The 20,240-nt window shown below is 36.6% G+C and overlaps 1 protein-coding gene across 2 annotated transcripts in view; it reads right to left on the minus strand.

The window, feature by feature from the left end:
• The window catches only part of NKAIN3 (sodium/potassium transporting ATPase interacting 3), a 618,508-nt gene that overhangs the window by 143,531 nt on the left and 454,737 nt on the right, over positions 1-20,240 (minus strand). For both annotated transcript variants that reach the window (XM_056111187.1, XM_056111184.1), the window contains exon 4: positions 16,676-16,873. In XM_056111187.1, coding sequence (XP_055967162.1) covers positions 16,676-16,873 — 198 coding nt within the window. The remainder of the gene's footprint in view (positions 1-16,675; positions 16,874-20,240) is intronic.

The raw sequence follows: 20,240 nt of genomic DNA on the forward strand, positions 1-20,240 counted from the left end.
ATGTGTTAACTTTGGAGAAATATATTTTTTCAGTGTTATTATTAAAATTAAAATTTCAGTATTAATATCCTGAAATTCCAATTCAAAAGATTTAATTTGTCATGGCTGCACACATTTCAATTCAAATACTTTAAATTCATTAAAATCACAGGTAATAATCATGTTTCAAACCTTGAAATTTTATCTCAAACATTTTTAATTTTATTTGATTATCATCAAGGCTATGAAATCTCAATTTTTATGATACACTTAAGTAGTAATTTGGAGAATTCCTCCTATTTTTTTTTTCTTTTTGGGTCACACCCATTGATGCTCAGGGGTTACTTCTGGCTCTCTGCACTCAGGAATTACTCCTGGCGGTGCTTGGGGAACCATATGGGATGCTGGAGATTGAACCTGGGTTGGCTGTGTGCAAGGCAAATGCCCTCCCCACTGTACTATTGATCCGGTTCCTCTTCCTATTTTTTTGATGCTTGAGTTCATAAAGAAAATTAAATATCTTGTAACTTCAACAAGGACACTCACTAAAAACAATAACTAATGTTATGATCAACATACCTTCAAGAGGCCAGGTTTGAAGTAGTTTATATAGGAACTATATGATGGAAATGGACTCAGAACTGTGATTTCTTCTTAACAGTGGTAGTTTTTTTCAGCCCAAAGGTGAATGTCTTTTTCCCATTATGAATTCAGAGGAGAGAAAACATCCTTATCACATGACTTTAAGTTCTGCTTCTCTCTAGGTTACACATTATGGGGCAGAGAGAATTTCCTAGGTAGAAGCTGATGTCTGTAACTTGTCTGTCCCTTCACAGGGAGATGGAGTTAGGTATTACATTAGGCATAACAATATGGTGCTAAAGCAAACACAGGATCTAGTCTGCAGAGTACCAATCACAATTGTCTGTCAAGTCCTATTAGAAAAGATTGTGAGATTGATTGCACAGTATTCTTCTAGTAACAAACCAGAAGAATTGGATATGAATGAAGAGTTATACCCTGTGATACTCAGGAGGCAGAACTAATGTCTGTAGAAGCTCCAAGGTGATAGATTTTGGGTCTATGGACAAAAATCCTACTTTTAACGCTAAGAGCAGTTCAATAATAGATGGGACTGCCTCAGGGGTAATGAGCTGTGTGCTGACGCACAACCTGCATTATGGTTTTCAGGGAGACCACAGACTATTCTGCCCAGTAGAAATTTAACATTAGCTGCATATGTAGCTTTAATTGTCTAGCACACACATTAAAGATAAGTAAACAGGTGAAAGTAATTTCATAGCATATTCCACTAGCCAAAAATTTAAATTTTTATATAGGAATTTATTGGTGACATATCTTGCATTATTTTTATGACCATGCTTTCAGAATCCTGTTTTTGTTTTATAGTCACAACACATTTTACTTTGACCTATCACATTTCATGTATTTGTAATCTTAAATAACACAAACTATGGGTAATATTTCAGCTCCAGAAAGAAAATCAGGCTAGATAATGTCAAAGTTTCCTTTAAATGAAATTCTGAGGTTGTAAGTAGGCAGAAACTTACAGAACCTGTTAAGACATTCAAAAACTTATGAAATGTGGTGTTGATAGGAGAAACTATCTTTAAACTGATCTGAACAAAATAGTAAATTATATCAATTCATAACTTAAAATCCAGGGTAGGACTAGTTTGGACACAACCCAGTCTTGGGCTATATATCTCTTTCTCCCTCTGTGTCTGTACCTTCTTTCACTTTGTGTGTGTGTGTGTGTGTGTGTGTGTGTGTGTGTGTGTGTTTGATTTTGGACCACACCAGTTGGTACTCAGGGCTTACTCCTAGTTCTTCACTCAGTGAGCACTCCTATCAGGGCTGGTGGATTATATAGGATGTTGGGGCTCAAACCTGGGGGTAGCATGCCAGGCAAATGCCCTGCCCACTGTACTCCAGTCCCTATTTTTTTCCAGTGCTGTTTCCTTCACAGGTAAGTGCTTTCCACTAGGCAACCCCAAGAACTGAAAAAAAAGCCCTCCTGAATCAAGAGCTTTGGAGGAAAAATTGTTTCTTACATGATATCCTTTAGTTCTATCCATGTGACAACAAACTTAATAATTTTGTTTCTTACATGTGGAAAACTGTAGGAAACTATCCTAGAGATCAATTTCCTCCTAAACCAGCCCCTGACCCTGAGGAAGACATTTGCTGACAACTCTTGAGTCCCCATTCTAGTGAGTTCAATCTGCTCAGACCCTTGGCAGGACATCTTGAAATGTCTGGGATTACACATTCTTTAAAAAGTATTCGATCAAAGAAGGAAAGAAATACATGCTGAAGTGAGGAGGAGCAGCTCTAGCCCCAGAGTTTTGAACCCTGTTTCAAAACTCTGAAAAAAAAAGTGACAGTGGTCATTTGATCTACCTACTCTTTTTTTCTCATCTTATTGTGAGCTTTTTATTGACATTTCTTTTAAAAGTTTTTTGCTTGGGATTCAAATGGTACACAGTGCTATTAATAATGATCTCTCATGCACATCATTTCAATATCAAGCACATCACCAGAGTGTCCCCTTCTTCTCCCAAGGACCCCAAGACTCCTCCCCACCAAGTTCCTCATCCAAGGCAATTGTGTGGATCCATTCTCCCATTACATTGCCTTTGGACCTTTGTTACTACCTAGTTGTGTGTTTTTTAGTCCCACAAGTGAGTGGGATCATTCGGTATCTATACCTTTCCTTCTCACTTCCCTCAGCATGATATGCTTTAGTTGCATCCATGTGGCAACAAACAACAATTTTGTTCTTTTTAAGAGCTTCATAATACTCCATTGTAAACACTGACTCTGTTCTAGCTTTTCCAATCCTTTCTCATTATGTTTCCTGGCACAGTTTTTTTTTTTTTAAAAAAATCAACTATGTGCACCAAGATTTTTGTTTCAAAGACTGCTTCAGGGAACTATGACAACTCTCTTAAGCTCTGGATCCCAAAGAAGATTTGAAAGATCTTAGATCTAATTGAAAACCATTTCTGAGGCTCAGTTTGGCAGCACTTATACTAAAACTTGAATGTTACAGAGAAGATTATTATGGTTCCTGTGGAAAGATGACATGATGATATGAAAGCCAGTTCTGAAGGCAATCTCTAGAAGAGGAAAAGAACATAAAAAGGTATATACACATCTGGCACTTGGTGGTGCTCAGAAGTTTCTTTTGGCTCTGTGCAACAGAGTTGATCTTGGCAGTGCTCAGAGGGCCATACATGGTGTCAGAGGTCAATCTTGTGTCCCTACATGCAAATCATCAATTTAGTCTTTTGAGCTATCTCTCTGGCTTTGTATTTTTTGATGTTAATATACCTGGTTTAAAATCTCAGTGCTGTGTGATCTTGGGTATGCTGTATAACATTTTCTTCTCTTCTCATAGTGGATAGGGAGGTTGTCTCGCACTCGGCTGACCCGGCCAACCCGGGTTCGATTCCTCCACCCCTCTCAGAGACTTTGGCGAGCTACCGAGAGTATCTCGCCTGCACGGCAAAGCCTGGCAAGCTACCTGTGATTTATTCAATATGTCAAACATAGTAACAACAAGTCTCACAATGTAGATGTTACTGGGCCCTCTTGAGCAGATCCATGAATAATGGGAGGACAGTGTTACTTTATTACAGTTCTTATTTGCAACAGTGGTGATAAGAACAGAAAATTTGGGCCCTGAAAAATAGCACAGTGGGTAGGGTGTTGGGGTAGATTCGCAGCATCCCATATGGTCCCTTGAGCTCAGTCAGGGGTAATTCTGAGTGCAGAGCCAGGAGTAACCCCTGTGCATTGCTGTTTGTGACCAAAAACAAACAAACAAACAGACAAACAAACAAACAAAAAAAAACCCCAAAGAACAGGGAATTTAATAGGAAGATTGAAAGAACTAATATTTATAAGGTAAAGGTAAGGTAAAGGCCCTCCCGTTGATCGTCGATTTGCTCGAGCGGGCCCAGTAACGTCTCCATTGGAGACTTTGTTGTTACTGTGTCTGGCATATCGAATACTCTCGGTAGCTTGCCGGGCTCTCCGAGAGGGGCGGAGGAATCGAACTCGGGTCGGCCATGTTGGCCGCTTGTAAGGCGAACGCCCTACCCGCTGTGCTATCGCTCCAGCCCTCGAGCAAATATTTATAAAGCACTTATAATAATATCTTCACGTAGCAATTATGTATATTGTGTATTTCTCTTTTCCTCTACATTTTTCTCATTACTAGTACTCATTACTATTAAACCCTGTCAACATGGGGGTTTTTTGTTGTTGTTGTTAAAATTTTTAAATGGAATCACTGTGAGATACACAGTTGCAAAGTTTTCATGACTGTGTTTCAGTCATACAGTATTCCAAAACCCACCCCTTCACTAGTGTACATTTTCTACTATCGTGTCCCCAGTTTTCTCCCACTCTCCTCTCCCTAGTCTGCCACTATGGCAGACATCTTTCTTCTGTCTCTCTCTCTCTTTTTCGCTCTTTCTCTTCCTTCCTTCCTTCCTTCCTTCCTTCCTTCCTTCCTTCCTTCCTTCCTTCCTTCCTTCCTTCCTTCCTCTCTCTCTCTTTCTCTCTCTCTCTCTCTCTCTCTCTCTCTCTCTCTCTCTCTCTCTCTCTCTCTCTCTCTCCCCTTTTGGACATCATGGTTTGCAATGCAGGTGCTGAAAGATAAATTCCTCTATCAGTTTTTAGCACTCATGTCTTATACAGAGTGATCATTTCCAACTGTTATTGTTAGTCCCCTCTCTGAACTAACTCCTCCACCCTCCTGCTTCGCCACCACTTGCCTGTCAACATGTTTTATATTTGCTATGTTGAGATAGAGTCTCCTGCCCCCGCGCCTGGCTGTCCTCACTGAGGCCCCTTGGAGGGGGGTGGGTTGAGTTTCCCTCCCCGCCCCAAGCAGAGCCCCAGCAACCGAAGACCTCCAGAATCAGCCACAGCCATGCTGAGATCACTCTCCACACGTCCAGACAAGCCTCATGCATGAAGGAACCAGCAGAGGAACCCAGGCATGCAGGTCCCGGGGCTGAGTTCTCCAAGCCTGCTTGGATCGGAACTGGGCCTTCTCCACCCAGATCCCCCATCTTCCAGTAGGTAGGTGTTACACCCACCAGCGCCCTGCCGGCGCCAGGTGGTCCCATCAACGGCCAAGACCCAGAGACTATAAAACCCAACTCCCGGACATCTTATTATCTCATTTTTACTTTGGAGAACCCAGCAGGCTACTGAAAGTATCCTGCCTGCACGGCAGAGTCTGGCAAACTTCCCGTGTCGTACTTAATATGCCAAATATCAGTAACAATGATAGGTCTCATTCTCCTATCCTTGAAAGAGCATTGAATATGTCTCTTTTAAAATCTCAGGGCTAGGAAGAAAGAGACGTTACTGGTGCCTGCTCGAGGCAATCGACAAACAAAAGGATGATCGTGATTGTGATCGTGATTGAGATAGAAAATCTACCTGGTTTAGAAACAGGCCAAAAGTTAATGTTTATTAATACTTGTTGTGAGAATAACCAGAGCAATAAAACAAAATGAAGATTTAATTTCTTTGCAGAGTCATATTAAAACAACTCAGAAATGAATATTCTGACCAAACTTAGTTATTTTAGTCAATTCAGGAAGCTATAGCAAAATTTCACAGTTGTAGTAGAAAAAATAATAGAATTAATAGTAGCAAATAAATAATAGAAATTTATTTCCCACAGTTCTAGGGTCTTGAAAGTCCAAGATCCAGGTATCAACATGCTATGCGATGGCTTTCTTTCTGTATAATAGTCAATACCTTGTTGCAGTGCCTTCACATATGGTAGGGCCTATAGATTGTTTCCAAGCTTCTTTTTTAAGGTAACAATACTATCAATGAAGGTTCCATCTTCATTATCTAAGCCCCACCCTCTACTGCCATCAAAGTTTAGGGCTAAAATCTCAACAAATAATATTCAGATTTTAATATTGTTGAAATGTTAGTTGTATTTTAAAAGTTTTTGCTAAAAATAGTAATGCCAGGTTATTGAATGTTAATATGAATTCTCTAGGAACAGTGGAATATAAAATACTGTGGTTTAATATGATAGATGAAGGCATCTAGCTCTTCTACACAAGAAGAAATTTTGATGTAAAGGCCAAGAAAGAAGATTAAAACTGAATATACCATATATGCTACAGGAAGAAAGAGGCAAATGAAAGCATAGTTCTGGAGTAGAAGCAGATTTAGTCTGCTTAAGAAGTTTGAAGTTTACAGTCTAAAAGTTACAGAGGTTGAAGAAAGTACTGACAGGTTGAGAAAGGACATCCTGGCTGATAGAAAAATTTTTCTATAAGTTGAAACTCACTTTCTAATTTCCTTATTTGTTTTTCATGCAAACCTAGCCTACTTCCTTGTTCACATTTAAGCGCAGGAATGTCTTTCAAATCTTTACAAAATAATCATCAAGAAGCTTGAAATTTTTTGTTTTTGTCAATGCTTTGTTTTTTGGGCTTTTTTTTTTTTTGGTCACACCTAGTGGTGTTCAGGGGTTACTCTTAACTCTGTACTCAGGAATTACTCCTAAGGATGCTTGGTGGGGGAGGGTCCATATGGGATGCTGCGATCGAACCTGGGTCAGCCATGTACAAGGCAAACAGCTGCTGTATCACTCTGGGTCCAGAAGCTTGAATTTTCATTCTGGTGATCTACTCCATTAATAGGAATAATTCCAGAATATATTTATCCTTGCCCAGTATTAGATTAAAGTACATGGGAAACAGATATCTCATAATTTGAGGGTTTAAAAAATTATACTGAATTATTAAATACATGAATTTGAATTCTAAAAGTATCTGAAATTCAACTATAGTTGAATAATAACTTTCCAGAGCACCAATTAATGCACAGAATTTTGTGAACTCTTTTGTTTTATGTAGTTTGGGGGACTCATTGTAGCATTTAGTTTAGAGGACACATTAGAACCTAGTTAGATACTCTCTTCCAACCATTGACTATCTTGAAAAATGCATTGCAGAAACCAGTTTCTTCATATCACAACTAGAGATAATAAAATCTACCTTGAAATTTTTGTTGTTCTGTGCTTGAGACTGAACCCAGGGTCTTATATATGCAAGGTAGATATTCTACCACTGAGCCACCTCCCCTATCTTCTATGTTGCTTATTTATTTGTGTGTAACATTTTTTTCTGTTTGAGGGGATGGCCAACCTGTAGTGCCCAGGGCTCAGTGTTGGCTGTGTGCCCAGGAATGACTCCTGATGGGGGTTGGGCGGCCGTATGTGGTGCTGGGTACTGAACCTGATTTGGCCATGTGCAAGGCAAACAAGTTATCTGTAGTACTATCTAGCCCCTCTCCTCCCAATTTTTATTAAGGTAACATTATTTAAAATATTGTTAATGATAGATTCATACATACATTTTTCTGATACCATATCCATTAACAAAGCACCATCTTCTGTACACTAATATCCAGAGGATCTCTGCCATCCAACCCCTTCTCACTCTAGGTAATCCCAGTTCTAAAGACTAATTCTGCTGCCTTTGGCCATTTGTTGCTCCCTTATTTTTTCTTTATGTCCAGTACATGAGAAAGATCATCTGTATCTGACTTCATTCAGCATCTGCATCTGACAATAGCCTCTATTTCATCCACAAGATAACATTTCAAAGGAAAAGTCCAGGGACAGTTACCCAACAATTGCCCAGTAATTGTTAGTTTTTGATTCGTTATTATTATAATTGACTTTAAAATCCTTTATAGTCAAGCATTGCAACACAAGGCTTTATTTGTTTGGATTAGGTTAGGTGATTAAATAAATGCTGTTGTGTATTATGTAGATTTTAATTGTTCATGTTTCATTGACTGCAGGACTACCTGATTATCTTTGCTACTAGGTAATAATTATGCAATGTAAATATTTGCTTGGATTTTATACATAAATTTTAAATGAAAGAGCTGCTTACATTAACCAATTTAAATAAAGAAAACCACTTCCTCTTAGCTTTCTTATTACCAGTTTGATTTTTAGTCAAATGTAAGTGTCAATATTACACTAATTACTTTAACTGTTATGAAATTAGAGTGAACAAAATCTTTTCCAATGGGAATAACTATATCTTCTATTTCTAGATGATGCTTTATAGAATAACTACATAAAGTTCATGGTATGTTTATGAATGTTTCTTTGTATAAAAAATTTAAATAGTGTTTGATTACTATTATAAGCAGTATATAGCAAGATACTGAAATGTACACTTTAAATAAATTAATTGTATGGAACTTGAATTATATATATCAACACTTGATCACATCCCGTTAATCATCGATTTGATCGAGGGGGCACCAGTAATGTCTCCATTTGTCCCTGTCGCATACTAGTGTAGCCCAATGGTGTCTGTTCATTCTAGGAATATGAAGAGCCTCAAACCAATCGTTCAGGATCTTGACAAAGAAGTCTGACTATCTGCTAAGAGATGCAATTGACTAACTTATCTCTTCTTACCATTTTTGGGGGTAGTACTTAGAAATGAACATTTTTGTATAGTTAGAAGTCATTTATTTTGTTAGAAAGTAAAACTGGGGAAAAGCTAATCCTGGAAATTATTACTTTGCTTTCACCAGCACCTAAAAATTTAAAGGAAGCAAAAAGAGTCTGATATTCCTAGTACTTTACAAGTGCTGAAATCTTTCTGTTCCCCACCAAACAATAAAAAAGTTGATCGGGAAATTTTTTCAAGGACTAAATAAAACCTATTGATTCTCTAAAATTTTTTTTTTTACAATGAGATAATTGTTAATGTTCTCAAATACACTGAGATATTGTAGTCACCATGTGAACCTCAACACAACAGAAGATTCATAGCACAGGGGTCCTGAAAGAATTGGCCACTGACCTCAGCAAAGGATGTAGAGGGAAAAAATAGAGCTTCACTTCCAATAGAAACTGATAAGAGACTAAAACCCTGGGCTCTGTAATCTGTATAGGTTTGAGGTCCAGTTTCACTCACATGCTGTTTGATTTTGGGAAAATTACTTAACCTCTCTTTGTCTCAATTTTCACATAAGTAAAATAAATGAAATGATACTGACTTCTTAGGTCTTTTTGAAGATTAAATGAGTTCCTGTTTGCAAAATAGTGAGAGAAGGTATGAGCTTATATTGAGTTTATTAAATAAATGTAAATGTTAACATAGAAATCTGAAAAATTTAAAAAAAACCTTTGACTATATCTATTTTTGAAAGAATACAATTGAAAGTGGAATTCATTTCAAAAGCTTATCTCTTGACTTTCATTCTTACACCATGTGAGCATGTTACTGAATTAGAAATAGTATTATCTGTCACTATGTCATTTATTCTAAGAAGATAGAACAGATATCCATACAACCTTTTGAGAATACAGATTCTACAGGACACCCTGCGGTCCAATGTTACCTTTCACCCTTATCTATTGAGTTGTAATTTATCTTTAAGTGGAATGTGTCTGATATGAAGGACAGAGATTTGTGATAAATGTTGATGTGACTAGATAGATGTAATGTAAAAAATAGAGAGATGGTGGAAAACCAATTCTCAGAGCATACTGATCTCCAAATTTGACCATGGTGACAACCTCCAAAGATGCTAAAGAATGAGACTTGTCACCTATGTAATGTGAAGGAGATTATTTTGACAGTGAAGATTTAAGACAAAATAAATGCAAAATTAGCTCCAAAGAGAAAGTAATAAGGTGCATTTAAAAGATCTCTTCCAGTTTTAGCATTAATATTTGTCTACTGGTTATAAAAAATGAGCTTTAAAAAGAAATATATGTATAAACACATCTAGATATATGTACATAAATATATATGTACATATATATTTACCAGAAAGTAATTTTATCTTGAAATTTAAAAGAATTTCAGTTACATAATTATTATTAATCTTAAAACTGAAGAGGACACTAAAATGGAACAGCTAGCAACTTAAATAAGAAGTAGTTAAATAATAATAATCAAAATATGAGAACTGTAAATGTTTCATAATCTAAGATAAGCAACGCAATATCTGTTCCATTCCTATACAAATAGCAATGATTGACTTTTGATACTGAAAATGTGATACAACATTTAAAAACATACTTTGGAAAAATATAGACAGTTCAATGTCTTTCTAAAAATTATTTTTTTCTTTTATTTTTTATTTAAATGACAACACATTTTGATGCCTTAGAGATGGTCTTTGACATTGGCATAGTTATTTATATTAGCTAATAATCATGTTGATATATCATAAATTATTATACTATGTTCTAAAACTATGAATGAAGACATACTGAGGATTTTTATTCTCAATAACAGTAAAAAGAACAAGGTGCAACTAGTTGTTTGTTTCTATTGTATTATTCTCTTAGGACAAATTCCACTGAATGGAGTTATATAGCCATGAAGTGAGGCTATTTTAATGTTTCTTGCAATAAAGAATGCCTTTATCTATAAGTAAGTACAATTTGCTACAATGCTATGTGCTACTATTTTTGAAATTTGTGAAATCAGCAAAAACACTTTTAAAATACAATGTGCACCTATTACTTAGCATAAAGGAAATTTAATATGTTTTTTACAATTTATATTTTCTCTTATATGGGACTTCAGATTCTGCATTGAGTTAATTTTAAAATTTATATGTTTTCATTATTAATTGATTTCACAATATGCTATGGATAGTGATCCTTTGCAAATTATATGTGATGTAAGCATGGCTTTTATTTATTTATTTCATTTTAGTTTTGTTCAGATGCTTGAGAATTAAAAGAATAAAGTATACTGTTATTGAATGAGATTAAATGGTTATAGATTCTTCCAACCAGAAAATTTTTATCAAATTTCCTGTAAGGTCCCATCCCCCAGCGCCATCTTACAGCACACAGCAACAAAGAAGAAAACTGGTTGGAGGGCTCCACAGCTCCTGGAGAATGCTCCAGGTCCCAAAGAGAGCCAATATCACTGGCAGGTCCCAGATGGGGTAGATGCTGCATCCTGCCTTCTCCAGATGGAACCCAGGTGACCATGAGCCTCTACAAGCATAGCTCTGTCATGTGGGCACCAGGACATTTTTTCCAAACCGCGTGGCCGCATAAGCGGCTGCTCGACATCTCCTTATATACAAAGTGACCAATGGAAAGTAAATCATCCAACATTTCTCCCTGAAAACCAGGCTTAACTCTTTTGCGAACCACAACACCCAAAAGGAGAGAAATAACAGAGGGAATGCCCTGCCACAGAGGCAGGGTGGGATGGGGGGATGGGGAGTGGGAGGGATACTGGGATCCGTGGTGGTGGGAAATGGGCACTGGTGGAGGGATGGGTAGTTGAAATAAATAAATTTAAAAAAAAATAAAAATAAAACCTAAATGCCCCCCCAAAAAAGAACAAAACAAGGGAAAAAAGAAAGCAAAAAAAATTCCTATAAGAAAAATGTTTTTGGGGGTGCAATTTTTATTTATTTGTATTATTAATTTTCATTATAATTTAGGTAACATGTTTATAAAATATGGTATTAATGCACAAAGTTGTGGGTTACGGTTTTCAATGTCATACCTGTTTTCTCATTAAGTCTTTGATATAGTACTATCAGAGTGAGAAATTTGTCTTTGAAAATGTCTACTTTATAATACCTAGAATTTACCTGACATATTTCAGCATTCTCATCAGAAACTGTTTTGATGGTCTTGGTGGGAACAAAGCAACCAAGAAAGGATAAACCCATGAAGTCACTTTTAAATTAGAGAAATTGTAGACATGGAAAAAAAACCAAGGGTAGACTTGGAACAGACTGGCTCCCCTTTTCTCTACAACTGTGTACTCTCACCCACTCCTCACCCACTCAACAAATACTAGTTACCCCAGAAGAACTCAAAAGCATGTTTTCTACATAGCTTCTCTTTTCCAAAGGATCTTAAACAAAGTCATATCCTCTTTGACACAATCAAGATTAAAAAATTATGTTCTATGCTTAACAAACATGAAATCCAGAAATTATATGTTGTTAGTCAACAATTTTGAGTCAGTGGTCACTGGGCATGGAATGGCTGTAGGCATTGGAGATATGGGATGAATAGGAAGTCCAAGTCACAACAGGATATAACTGTTGGACTTTAACTAGCAGATCCTGTAATCCTTGTTTCACTTACATGTTTTGAAAGTTTTATAAAAATATGGAGAAAACTTTTTCCCTGAAGAAAGAAATCTCCCTGGGAAAGCTATCTGACCTGTGGAGAAATAGATCTTTCTCATCAAAGACAGGGTCTGAATGCTATGAAAATAAGCACTTGATCACTCATAAAACTAGCTGTAGCATCCAAAGTATTAAGTAATTTCTTTGTCCTATTTGCTGTTTGTAGAGATATTAAGCAATTATCTAAAAATCAACACAAATAGACTTTTTGTCATTCTGTGTATCTTATGACTTTCATGCTCACAAAATTATATTTGTCCTTTCTCTTGCTACTTCTTCTTTCAAGCCAATTTATTATTTGGTCAGCAAAGGAACCAGAAAAGGTGGATATTCCTCCTTCTCCCCCGCCTCCAATTATCTCTTCATAATAGTAAAAAGCTATTGAGTGTCTTGATGCCAAGCCTCTGAAGAGCAATGTCTCCTTCCTCCATTTCCCAGATGAAGAGCATCTCATTCTGACTTCTGAGTTTTGTCTGTGCATAAGGTTGATGGTTTTTGATCCATGAAGTCTTCCACTTTAGACTTTAGTATCCTTTGTTTATTGGCCATTTACTCATGCACAAATATTTATGCATCATCATGGTGCTAGTTATTGGGACTACAGAGAAGAAAATGTGAAAAAAGGATGCTTCTAGACTTTGAGGCATTTTTCACTCTTGTAGATAAGACAAGAGACTCAATAATGATAAAACTATGCTCATAAGGGAGGACATTCAGTACAACTGGATAGTGACTGTGCCAAGAGAGTGAACACTTTATAGGAAACATAAAAAGAGATTTTTGTTTACTATAATAATGTATATATAGTTATATATTATTTTAGTCAAAACAAAAAAAAAAACAAACACTGTCCTCCCATTGTTCATCGATTTGCTCGAGCGGGCCCAGTAACCTCTCCATTGTGAGGCTTTGTTGTTACTCTGTTTGGCATATCGAATACGTCATGGGTAGCTTGCCAGGCTTTGCCATTATATTATTTTAGTAGTTGATATATATTTTATGCTAATATTTATATACTAAAATAACCAAGTTTGAATGGGGTTAATAATTAAAGGCCCACCAAGAAAGGAATACTAAATAAATAATTAAAATTCTGATGTAATGACACGGTAAGAGCTCTGAAATATGCAATAACCAACATAAGAGAAGTTTTAGAAGAGAGCAAATTATATGCTGTCTTGGGAGGAAGGTAAGAATGTAGTTTAATTTTCTTGATTTGCATAAATATATTTTGGACCAATATACATAACATTAAAAAGTAAATAAACCTTGTTGCAAATTGGGAAGTAAAGATAGGGGAGTTAGGCAAATGGGAATACAAGAATAGAAGGAATATATCTATATATGTATATATGCATATTAATTATGCATGTCTTTATGTCTTTAAACTAAGTGACTATTCCTTAATTAATTATTAAGCTAAAACATCTTGAAACTTCTTTTTCAAAAGATATTTATTGGTGTACTGCGGCCAAGTGGATGAAGAGTCAAGAAGTCTACATGCTGTCAGTGTTGTGAAGTTCTGTACAACAGTTCTGTATGGGATCCTGTCCCATGTTCTTTCCATATTACTTTTTTGGGGGGCTGGACATGGTTCCTGTAGAATGACTATGACTGACATTTTGTTTCTTCCAGTTCTAAACTCTAATCAAATGGACAGCAATGGTACAGGTGTTGTTTACCAGCCAAGCAGAATCCACAGGTAAGTAATTCAAACACTTCTTCCTCATTAGTCAGGGATCAAGGGGAGAGACAGGGAGACACCCTTTCTGCCATCTTGGCTACACCTGTTGGTCCCAGGCCATCCTTTGGGTTCTTCTAGATCTTGTGCATATCTAACTTAAAGGTATAGCCCCTGGTACAGAATGGCTTCTAGAACCTTGCTCCATCTCAGAGTTTTTTGTCTGTTTGTACTTAGTTTAGGTTGCTCAGGCAAAACACAATATTATATATTAAAACATCACCCCTTTTTATTTTTAGTAATAAGGGTCATATTTCATCACATGTTCAGTAACTGATATATGTAGTATTCATATATTATCATATTAAAATAAAAATATATGTATAAATATATACATAAGAAGTAAAAATACATGAAATTAACATCAAGTCAACTATAACAAGAATTAACACTTTGATAGCTGAGAAACAATTTCAAGATATATTCTTGCTTACTATTAGAGATAAAATATTGTAAATCTGGTTTCACAAAGATGTTAACCAAGAGAAGTCTATAGTAAGCAACTAATCCTTTGTAGCCAGAAGCCTGAACAGCAGTCAAAGCTATGCACACCTATAAACAAGTCTGAATACTCACTAAACTAGAATGTTGAGGTATTCATTTTTAAGTAGCAAGCATCTTAAGGTGGCAGTATATACTTTACTTAGTATCTCTTTAGCACAGGTTTTATGTGATGGTTCAGCTCCTTATCAAATAAATATTTTCACCTTGCCATTCCTTTGAATTAAAGATGATATGGGGAAATGACATTTCAATTTCCTAGCATTTTGCTGTATTACAGACTACCATTCCAAAAATGATTAAACAATTTACTATGAATCACTTGTTCGGAATTGAGTGGTAGAGGATGGGGCTCCCAGGTGGGGCGTAAAAATAATTCTTGGCTGAAGCCAGGTCACTGATTTAGCATGAGGGCCAAGGATTTTGTGTTTCTTGAGCCCTGCAGTTATAACCCCTGCCCCAGAGGTATCTGGAGATCTACAGGGTTTTGCCGCCAATGCCTGGAGACCAATGGGTTCCAGAAATAAAACCTAGCCTGGCCCCTGTGAATCACTTTTTAGAAGGTGGGGATTTTTCCATATACAAAAGATCTAGGGAAATTTTTTTCTGCAAAAAAGTTGCTAAGAATGTTTGGAAATTAGTGTAAGATTGTGCAGTAATTTATTTTAAAATGGGATAAAAACTTTTTAGAGAAAATTTGCTTCCAATTTATGGTGTCGAATGTTAAGTATATATTTATATATAAATATATATGTCACTGCAGATTCATATCTAGCTGCTCAGGATACTGGAGACAAAATAATTGAGAAATAATAAATAGGGAGATATGTATATATATAAATGGCAATAAAATCATATGCTTATAAAAATTATAGAAACAAGAGTAATGAGATTCCTTATATATTTATGAAAGAAATATTTTCAATATTGGAGCAGAACTTTGAATTTATTGTCAAATTTGCCTTTCACTGAACTTGAACACTAAGTTTAAAAAAAAATAAAGGTCTAATATTTAGTTTTACCAGAAAGTTGTAATTCAAATGTGCTCTAAAATTTCATTTACAAACATGAAACATATGGGTTAAAGACCAATAGTAATTCACTATTCGATCACCTCGGTCTGTATTAACTGTGAGCTAGCTTATAATACTTCTTGAGTATTCTATCTCCAGTTGAGTTTCTGGTCAAAGGTTCACTTGAGTGAACCAGTATTATGTGAGTAGAGATACTATCTGAATTCTGCACAAATTCTTGACCACAGAACTCAAAGCTATAAAATGATAGACTGTCTTAATAAATTTTAATTCTGAGTTATTTATTAAATAATAGTAGATAATACAAAGAGTAAATGTTTTCTAAGAAAGTACATTCTTTACTGCCATATACCTTTTATATTTCTGTTATTCCTGATTTTGTATTTTTCAATTCTCATTTTTAACTACAATCAGTTGGCTGGAATAGAGATGGATGGTTTAAGTGAAAATGGATTTATTATATATGTGACTTAAAAATAAAACCAACCCGCCAAATCTTTGTTACATCTCAAAGCAACACAATTCTTGAAGACAGTATACATCTTCCATTAACTCTACTCCTCACTGACGATGCTTGCGTGAACATTCTGGAGATAGGAAGTTAAAATTCATGGATTCCCAGCACTTAAACCTTTGTGGATTCAATCAAGTCATTTGTCTTGATTGTTTGTTTGCTTGCTTGCTTGTTTCTCTAATGGACATGCATTCTGGCACCAAATTTTAGACATAGAAATATTAGCTCCGTGGAGTTTTATTTTCTTAAAGAAAAATTGTTTGAATGAGGTTTGACAAGCTGGATTAAGTAATTGGGTATGTTTCCACACCTTTTTCTCTGGATTAATGAGCACATGTGAAAGAATGCATTCATTCAGAAGTCATAGTATAAGTGTAGCAGCTGTAGAGCCTCAGATGAAGAACAGATAATGCAGTGCTCTGGGAGAATGCTACAAATTAGAAAGGATAGCAACAAAATAGTTCTAAAAATGAAGTAGATGCCAAGGGAAAAAAGATATAAACTGACACTAAGTATAACTAATATTATTACCACTCTTGGGGCTCTTTCCATTACTTAAAGCATATTCTCCAGCCATGTACCTATCACAATATCACAAAACTTGCATGAAAAAATTTAGGTATAAGATGCTAATAAGGGATAATGCTAATTAGACAATGACACAAATGTGACACTTACCGAGAGTAGTATTTGGACAGCACTATGAATGACCTCTAGGTACTGGAAGTCTATGAAGCAGTCTGTGACAGACACATATGTGTAGTCATCCATCATGCCATGAGCCGATGGAGGCAGCACTCTTCGGACACAGCCAGGCCCATGTTCCCTCCACCACGACCGGTGTACAGAAATGTTGAATGTCATTAAATCTGTATCCTTGGTGGGAAGAAGACAGAGAAAAGCAAAGAACATTAAAATACTGACTTAGGAAGAACTCAGAATGCAATGACTTGAAGTTTGAGTGAAAAATAACAAAAGATAAAGCCCCCCAAAACTATACATTATATGTGAAACTACTAAGTTATAGTTACAAAATGTCAAGGTAAACCTTACACATGGTAATATTTTATGTTTCCACACACCAAAAGATCAGATACAATACTCTGTACTTAGGAAAATTAAAATTTTATTTTATTCCTTTTGAAATTTTTTGTTTGCAATTTTGATTGCTTTGCCATTATAAACATCACCATCATAGCTAAATATTATTGAGAACTTAATTACACACTAGATATTATTCTAGGTATTTTGACATAACATATAGTACAATGTTCATATTAATACTAGCATAAAATTAATTACAGTAGGCTGAATAATGGTTCTCCAAAATATATTTAATTCTCTCTAGATTCTATAAAATTTATCTTATATGGTAATAAGGACTATATTGAACAGATTAAGCTAAGGATTGGGAAAGAGGAGATTATCCTAGATTTTTTTTATTGAACCCTAGATGCAATCCTATGAGAGGGAGGCAGAGGGAGATATTAGACATAAGAAATAAAAAGACAAGGCAAATGAGCCACAGCAAATTAGAGGGACGTAGCAAGAATTAATGCTCACAGCCACCAGAAGGTGGAAGAGAGAGGTCAGATTCTCCACAAACTCCAAAGGATTGACCCTGCCAACACTCTATTTTAACTCATCCAAACTTATTTCTGACTTCTAACCACCGGAATAGTGAGAAAATAAATTTTTGGTTTTTGAGATGATCAGCTTGTTATTTAACAGCTATAAGAAAGAAACATAGTCAAGGTAAGTCACAGAGAGGTAAAATAAATTGCACAATTTAATTAAAATTTGAGGTAAATGTTTATCAGTTTTGTGGTGGAGCTGAAGTTTGATCCAATGCATCTTCATTTTCAGCTATGATATTTTACTATCTCATTATGTACAGTGTTTTATCTCTCGACTGTTTACTATTCCTCCTACTCTGAAGAGAGTTAAGTAATTCGTTTCTAGTGTTTCAGAAAACAAAACAAACAAAAAATCAAAAAAAATTCACCACAGTGGAGAAAGAAAACAAGGAAGGCCATCATTTCAGTTTTCCATACTAAAAGAAATGTTCAGAGTTCTTAGAGGAGACAACAGCCGAGGGTTTAATTTTCAAAAGAGATTCTATAGTTTTTGTATGGTGTTAGTCATGAAAGACTGGCACCGAGATCATTATGATTTTTTTGGTTTGTTTTTTGTTTGGGGTTACACCCCATTGGTGCTCCGTGCTCTACACTAATGGATCACTCCTGATGAACTTAGGGGACCACATGAAGTGCTGAGAATCAAACCCAGCTGGCTATTTGCAAAGCAAGTACCAGTCCAGTAGGATACTGCCCCAGCCCCCATCCATAATGTTGTCTGTCATAAAATAGAGAAGACCAATTGGAGACCCAAATTCTTGACTCCCAAATAAACTTAAAATCAGAGCTGGAGGTGGAGAAGAAAGTGTGATGATGGACAGGGTCAAGGAGGCCCATGATTTAGGCATGGCTCTAGAGAGAAACTTTGACTGCAAGAAGGTTATTCTACTGTCTTTGTGTAGAAAACTCCATTGTCACTACCACCAGGAGCACATGATAAAGTGGCCACCATACATGGCCTCTTTTGAAAGACCCAAAGGCCTGCCCATGAATTGAGTAATAATGCAAACAATGCCCAGTTGTGCATTGCAACGTCCTTTTGATGACAGTCCTCACCTCAGAGATATATGGGAACAAAATCTATCACTGCCAATTATGCTTCTTTGATAGAAGGACTATTTCAAGGAAAGCATTCTGAAAGCTATGTGGAGGTTTCCTTTTTCTAAGTCATAGAAAATGTCACTTTTTGAGATGTCTCCCTCATTGTACCAGGAAGACCTATTCTCTTTAACTCATCTTATCAATGGGAAAGGCATAATAGCTATGTGCTCTTGTCATTTTCCTGGTAACCCACAAAGGACTGTCCATTTGGAACAGTTTGTCTCTAGCCAGAGTCTAGGAGTCTCCTGCCCCTGCTCCTGGCTGTCCTCACCGGGTCCCCTTGGAGGGGGGGGCAGGTTGAGTTTCCCTTCCCCCCCCCTCCAGCAGAGTCCCAGCAGCCAAAGACCTCCAGAACCAGCCACAGTCATGCTGAGACCACTCTCCACAAGTCCAGACAAGCCTCAGGCATGAAGAAACTGGCAGAGGAACCCAGGCATGCGGGTCCCAGGGCTGAGATCTCCAAGCTTGCTTGGATTGGAACTAGGCCTTCTCCACCTAGATACCCCATCTTCCAGTAGGTAGGCGTCACACCCACTAGCTGCAGCCAGAGCCAGGTTGATCCCATCAACAGCCAAGACACAGAGACTATAAAACCCAGCTCCCAGAAGTGCACGGCCACACTGGCGGCCTCGTGATATCTTATTATCTTATTTTAACTTTGGAGATCCCAGCAGGCTACTGAAAGTATCCTGCCCACACCGCAGAGTCTGGCAAACTTCCTGTTTCGTACTCAATATGCCAAATACAAGTAACAATGATGGGTCTCATTCTCCTAATCCTAAAAGAGCATTGAATATGTCTCTTTTAAAATCTCAGGGCTGGGAAGAAGGAGACGCTACTGGTGCCTGCTCGAGGCAATCAACGAACAACAACAACAGGATGATCGTGATCGTGATTGTCTCTAGCCATATTTGCTGATTCACCAGATTTATCTGATGTATACAGGATGTGTATGGGCTGTGAAACTTTATTTTTGGTGTGATGTTTATTCGATTGTCAGCCAAAAAGAGTGGAAGAGGGAGTGGAGTGTGCCAAAATCTACCTACCACCCAACCTCCAATAGTGGCACTAGTACTCTCCTGAAGTGTCAGAATTGAGTTTGCAACTCTGAAAACTTAGAGAATTTGGTATGAAATAGAAAGAAATTGGATGCCTAAGGATCTGGGGTTGAAATAAACGCTATGAAAGGTGGGAGCAAAGACAGTTACAAACCCTCTCTAGTCATCCTTCATTGTGCACAGGACATAAACCACAAAGTTGAAAACATTTTTGCTTCATTTTAGTCAGCAATGTTACTCTACAGTTTCACATTTCCTCAATGTATGGAATTCAAAGTGCCATTATGAATGTGCCTCAGATGATATCAATAGGAAAACACTTTGCACCTTTATTTTGGGTGTGAAATATATCATTCAGGTACTTTCACAGTTACAGCTCTTTATTGATAATAAAAACATTTTAAATCTTTTTCATTGTTGTTGTTGGCTTGCTACATGTATTATTAG

This window comes from Sorex fumeus, unplaced genomic scaffold (assembly GCF_029834395.1).
Source record: "Sorex fumeus unplaced genomic scaffold, SorFum_2.1 ptg000002l, whole genome shotgun sequence".
Lineage (NCBI taxonomy): Eukaryota > Metazoa > Chordata > Mammalia > Eulipotyphla > Soricidae > Sorex > Sorex fumeus.